This window comes from Entamoeba invadens (assembly GCF_000330505.1).
Source record: "Entamoeba invadens IP1 unplaced genomic scaffold scaff_1105074725601, whole genome shotgun sequence".
Lineage (NCBI taxonomy): Eukaryota > Evosea > Mastigamoebida > Endamoebidae > Entamoeba > Entamoeba invadens.
Genome location: NW_004191847.1, coordinates 121,439 through 128,187, shown reverse-complemented (window position 1 = coordinate 128,187; position 6,749 = coordinate 121,439). Strand labels below are relative to the sequence as shown.

Sequence of the window (6,749 nt, the reverse complement as noted above, 5' to 3'; positions counted from 1 at the left end):
TTTGACACATATCTTTTTTTATTAAGTTGTAAATAAAAACAAAAATTTTGATATGCAAACGAATGTACATCAACAGTACTATAATGTATCACTGAGTTTTATCATACTGTAACATTATACAAAGAAGTTACAGAATGTGTTTTTTATCATAACAATCATTATCAATTATAATAAAAATTTATTATATTTCTAATATTTGTTTTTTTTACAAATTAAACAAATTGTTTAACTTAAATTAAATAGTTTTAATAAAAATATTCATTAAAACACCACCAACAAACTATACATATTATTATAATTATATTAATATCAACTATTAAAATGACTTAAGTTGTTGAAAAATTAGATGGGTTTTATATCTACCATTTTTTTCTCAAAAACTTTTTTGAAAACTTAAAATTAAGATAAACAAGTTCAAATATTCAAACTCAACACAAAAAACAGAGATGTGTTTGTGTTGAGTTGTTGCGGATCCCCATTACCGTTTGGCAATTTTATTTATTTATTTATACACATAGTGCATATAAATTAACAATTAGATAATGCAAATTGCGCGCGACTAATGTTTGTTTGTTTTTTATGTCATTTATTATGTTTAAGTGGCTAATAAATACAGTTTATTAACAATTAGAAATGGGTTTAAAGTGGATATAAATTATTGATTTCTTATTGATATTTTTATGGTTAATAAACTATAATAACAATCTATAGTTTAGATACTATATTAAACTAATCAGTAATTAATTGTTTAACGTATGTATTAGGAAGTGAACCTTATATTATAATTTTTAATCTAAACATTTAATAAATTATATTAAAATTAAACCTAAAATATGTTCAAAAGCTTATTTATCACTTCATTAGTAACACAAGGATAATAGATATTAATTTTTAATTTCCTAATAATTAATATTTATTATTTAAGGTTAATTTCATGTAGTTTTTATATTGTATTTTAATTATAAGAACATTCTTAATTAACCAAAAAACTGAGACTGAACCTTTTTTCATTCAACAGCTTTTCAAAGAAGAAAATGGAAAATGGGTGCTGGTTTTTCTCCAGGTGTGGGTTTCTCGCCTCACTTTAGATCTAAAACATGTTTATCTGTCATATTTGGTCTTTTTATTTGTTTAGCAGAAATAAATTTTTCTTTTTTTTATTCGCCAAACAAAAGAAAGGTAAAGTATAACATCATATGAAACCAAAAATGAAAAAGACATTGGAATAATAAATCATTTGTTTCACTAAAATTTGCATAATTTTTTGGAAACTTTTTCGGGTCGACCCATTTTATAAAATTTTGCTTATCATTCTTATTTAGTTTAGACATTGTTATTTTTTTGTTTGTATCATTGTTTTATTTGAATTTGAGATTTCATAATAACATACAAATTGTTATATTCCAATTTTAACATACAGAAAACAAAGCTATAGTTTACCTTCTATTTATTTTTTTGTGTCAATTCTCTCGGTGAGTGAATCAACTAAATCAAATCCTTTTTTGTATTTATTATAATCTGTATTAATAGTGGTTCTGTTTATCCCATCAACTCCAGAAGACTTGGAGCTGTCTCAAAACCACCTCTTTGATATCACCGATTTCCCAAATTTGAAACATTTTAAAGTTCGTATAGATGTGTTAAATAAGGTATGTGATAAAGGGAAATGGTACTGTAAAGACATTTCCTTCATCGACTTAACAAACTTTGAAAACTCAAAAATCACAACTTTTTATTTTTATTGTGATGACTCCAATCGCTTTGATTATTTCAAAAAAGACGTTTTAACAAAAGATGGTGGTCTTCTTTATTTTCGAAAAAACGCCGCCCAAATATCTGCACTAAAAAACATCAAATTTTTCTTCGTGACAGACCGTCCAAAATCACTTTTAAAAACTGATTTAATGTTTGACAACGTCGTTTTTATGTCGACTAAATTTTTCAAGAAAAGTTCTAAGATCGATCCCGACGATTCTTTAACAAAAGAAAAGGTGATATATACAACAGACTGTTTGAAGCGCCCAGAACTTATTAACGACGTCATCCAAAATTTTGAAAAACATTATTTGATGGAATTAAGACTGAAAGACAAAAAGTTTATAAACAACATCGACGTGACTCAGATTACCAGTCTCACTGCACTGAGTGTATTCCAACCACTGGGAACAGTCAATTTGAAAATACCAAGTGGTGTTGAGAGACTTGAAATATATGCACACGAATATAAAAGTTTTAAAGCAAATTTGGAGAATGTAAAACACTTAGAAATTGTTGGAAATTTAGAAGAAAAGATGCCCGAAAATATTGAATTTTTGAAGACTGGAAAAATAAGGGACTGGAGTTGTTGCACCAAGTTAAAAGAAATTGTGTTGACCAATTTTGAGAGTGAAAATCGAGGAAATATACCAAATGAAATGGTACAACTCAATTTACCAATTTGCACAAGTAAATTGGTAGTTGAAAAAACAAACGGATACAATTTTGATTTATCAGAAAGTTGTGTTGAATTACTGGAAGTAATTAACAGTCGAATTGATACCATTGTTGCACCTAAAAGTATGAAGAAAATAATGTCTGATTTCAAAATCGGAGAAATTGTTAATTATTTGGGAGAATATATTTTATTAAAAGATGTTATAGAACCCAAAGTCGATGATGAAATAACAGATGAAGCAAAGAAATGCGTTTTACAATAAATACTATTTTTATTTTTTAATTTTGTTTATGTTTTTTTAAATATAAATATTTTTAAAAATTAAATATAGCATTCATGTTCCATTTATTTAGCAATAAGTGATGTACCTATTCAAGTCATATTCTGAACGTGTTATATGCTTGTATAATTACAAATCAATAAATTGTGTTAATTTTAAAATCGAATAAATGTCAATATTGTTTTTTAAATAACTTGAATGTTAATTTTATTTTTAAAATGTCATTTTTGATTCTTAAATAACTTTTGTTTACACAAATTAAAGACCAAGTCGTCTTGAATTAAATATTAAAGTTTAATGTAAAATCGGTCTGGTAACCTTATTTATTCATTATTAATTGATTGTTTTTTAACCAAAAAAACAAACGCAATTTAAATTAGCAACAATAGCATCAGAAATACCCATAATCCAATTATAGTGTAACATTAATTTGGCGTTTCAAATGGTTCGGTAAGGTTATATTGGTTAGTGATTTCCTTCATGATAATATCAAGATTTGATTGTAACACCCATATCCACCCATTGAACAATTTGACTCAAATGGGAAAAACACAAGATTTGGTTCTTTTTTCAAGTCAAATTTGTTTGGGGCGAAACTCCCGTTTTCGTCCATTAATTCGTCTACACCGAACGATTGGCCAATAGTGACACTCATCCCATAATTTTTGTCAATTCTAATGGCATCTGGGAACGCCCACACACCCATACCAACATTCAATTTCGGTACATTAACATATTCTTCTGGTTTCCAATAATTGTAATTTCCAGATGTCTCTCCACACACCGCCTCGCTTCCAAAGTCCTTCATGTTAATGAGCACATTAACAGAGACAACTCTATAATTCACTATTTCAGAACTCAATGACAGTTTGTCAGTTATATATGTAATTCGAACAGCCATAAAAGGGTTCACTGTACTGTCTGAAACACTTCCTTTGGGTAAGATGAAGCAGACTTCCATCGTTTTATTGTGATTATTATCTGTTTGATAATACAACTCAACCGTCTTGTCACTCTCAACAACTTTATTTAATCCAACAACAGACGCTGACCAATATAATGTTGTTGTTTTGTTTGAGTGTCGTTTTTAAGTAATACGACATCGACGCCCCAAACTCAAAACTCCCGATTCGATTGTTTTTGTACATAAAAGTCGCGTTTTTATCTTCGAGTTAAAGTGTAACACCTCTTGTTTGGTTGCATTAAAAGTGAACTCTTTTTTCACTGTATTTGCATATAAAACCTCTTTGTTTGGAAGATAGTCGTTATACGAGAAATTCCCAAGTCTTCTTCTACAGTAATTTTCATTGACTTCTTTCAGTGTTTTGGTCAGCAAATCGTAAGGGTAATCCGTTCCATTGACAAGTCCATAATTCGAGTTTTCTTGGAAGGTCTCGGCATTTCCATGTTGTGATTGGTCCAAATATCTGAAATAATGAGCACCAATGACATTCTCCATATTCATTAATTGCGCCATGAAGAATTTAACTGCATTTGACTTCTGGACTTGGTTGTCCACACGTGTGCCTGCTCCGACTTGACTCGGTAACCCGGCATCGAGTGCTGGGAAGCTCCATTCAGTCACCATCAATGGAATATCGGGTGCAAAGTTTGATATCTTTCTGACACTTTTGATAGTGCTATCAGGCACTCCACTGATAGGAGAGACGAATGGGTATATGTTGAATGTGTTGATGTCACAATACTTATTAACAATCTCTCCTATGGATGGGGAAGATCCAGGAAATCGTGTGCAGAAATACAAGTGATTTTTGTCATACTTCTGGAAAGTCTCTTTGATGGCACTAAAATACCTCTCGGCAACTTCTTTCATATAAAGTGCCCCAATCTCCTTCCCCTCAGTACTCCAGACAATTCCTCCTTTATAACTGTCCAAATAGTCGTTTATCGAATTGATATTTTTGACACCAAAATATTCTTCAAAGCAATTTGTTATATCATTGAGTCTGTTCTTCTCTTTTAAATACTTTTCTATAATTTTCGATGCAGCTATTTTTGCAGTGTGATTCTTTGGTAAGAGCCAAGTGGAGTTAAACAAATTCCAATCACCTTTCTCAGTACCGCGTTCTTCAGTCTTTCCCCACCACTCCATTTCGTTATCAAAAAAGTGTCCGATGATCCAGGAATCATTCTTGTTCTCTTCAACATCTCTCAAAGTTATCTCTAAGTAGGGTTTCCACAAATCACTGAAAACATTTGGAAATCCCGTCCATGATTGTTTGGGTATGATGTAATCAAAGTTGACAATAAAGACTGAAGAGTCATGGTTTGTCGAGTGAGGAAGACCTCTGTGGAACATCTTTGTATCAACCCAGTTAGGAAGGGCGTTGAAGCCCCAACTTTTGAGTCGATCTGTTTGGACTTGGTACCATTCTTCATAATCTTTATATTAGTTCTTTATAAACTCGTTATATGGAGAATTACCTAAAACATAGTCGTACCCATCATATGGGTTAATTGAATTTGCACCTATAATAAAGTAAGGATACCCATTCGGATCGTAGAACCACCACTTCTTGTCTACATTGTTTTTTGATACACGGAAGAAGCCAGTGGCTTCTTGTTGTGGTGGATAGTCACACCCCAAACGCGCGTCATATTTTGGAAACACTTTGTATGTCTTATCAGAAAACTCAGATGCACCTGCACTAATTTTATAATAATTCGTCTTCACACCATTCGCTTTGAATGTTGGTGCTCCCGGAAAATACGATTCAGTTGCATTGAACAAGAAAGTGGCGTTATATAGAAGTTCTTTTGCCTCGGAAAAGATCAATCCAGATATCATCGTTCTATCTATAGAAATAGTCATATTGTATTTTGTGTTAAACGCCCAAGACCAGTCTTTTTTGACATAATAATGTGATTTTGAAACATATTTTCCTTGGATAGGCCAACTGTTGTTATAAATCAAGCCAAGTTCAGCAGAGTGCTTATAATTGTTTGACTCGGGCTGGACGACTAAATTGAGCGACCAGTATTGACTAGGCGTAGCAAGAAGTGCCAACCCCGTCACTCCGTAACTGGTACCCGGCATAAAATTTTCAACAGGCTCAATAATTGCAGAAGCAGATCCAATACTTATGTATTTGATTGTCTTTGGAGTCGAGTAACACACAAATGTGCTTTTACCAGAGAGCTGGTAAACGACTTTTGAGAAGACTGTTTTAGTCATGAAATTTACATTGGAAGAGTTGTAATACGAAGTCAAAAAACTCTCCGCTTCATACTTTGAAAAATCGTCATAGAAAGTATATGCAAATGCCTCGACAAATAAAAGAACAACAAAATATTGCATTTGAAATATATTGTTCAGTTGTCGTTAAATATTATAGAGTCATTTGCTAAACATTGTCTGCTGATTTTTAGACCATTATAAATGGAATATTTCGGGAATTTTTTTGAAAACCCCAAAAATCGTCGTTTCAATATTTTCCCATTTTTTCATTTTTACCTAATTCCCATTTTTTTGAAAAAAAAATCAATTAATTATTTTTTTGTCAAAAAGACAAAGTTTAGGGAACAGACAACGTTTATCGACCGACTCTAGTTTTTTTGATAAGTTTTCGTTAATTCATTTTTATAGATACTGTTTTTACACCTAAATATATTCATTTAGGTGTAAATTTGTTGTTTTTGATCTTTCATAACAACGTATTTATTGATTTTTTGTATATGAAGTAATTTGATTCAACGTTACAACCTTTTTTTTCGTAACTACAACGATTCGAAGAAAACTATAAAAAATCGACTTTTTTACTCAACATCATGTTTTTTAATGATTGAAACCAATATATCTATTATTTTGAAAAAATAACGGACAAAATTAACCAAATGGGTTGCAACTTTCCCATTTATAGAGCTACTCATTTTTGGCGAGCTGCTTTTCTTTGCCTGTGGTGAACCAAACCAGAATGAAAATGACTAAAATGAATAACATTATATCATTTCTTTTCAAATCCTTTCATTTGTCTCAACTTTTTAACTTTGTTATATTTTGATATGTATTTTTTT

General features: G+C 30.8%; 2 protein-coding genes across 2 annotated transcripts; one reads left to right on the top strand and one right to left on the bottom strand.

The window, feature by feature from the left end:
- Positions 1-1,904: 1,904 nt before the first annotated feature.
- EIN_327200 (hypothetical protein) lies at positions 1,905-2,696 on the top strand (the record flags this gene model as incomplete). The annotated part of the gene is made up of 1 exon (XM_004185371.1): positions 1,905-2,696. The coding sequence occupies one exon, from the start codon at positions 1,905-1,907 to the stop codon at positions 2,694-2,696; it is 792 nt and encodes a 263-aa protein (XP_004185419.1).
- A 496-nt stretch (positions 2,697-3,192) lies between these two features.
- On the bottom strand, positions 3,193-6,033 carry EIN_327190 (hypothetical protein; the record flags this gene model as incomplete). The annotated part of the gene is made up of 3 exons (XM_004185370.1): positions 3,193-3,737; positions 3,831-5,117; positions 5,160-6,033. The coding sequence occupies 3 exons, from the start codon at positions 6,031-6,033 to the stop codon at positions 3,193-3,195; spliced, it is 2,706 nt and encodes a 901-aa protein (XP_004185418.1).
- Positions 6,034-6,749: the final 716 nt, after the last annotated feature.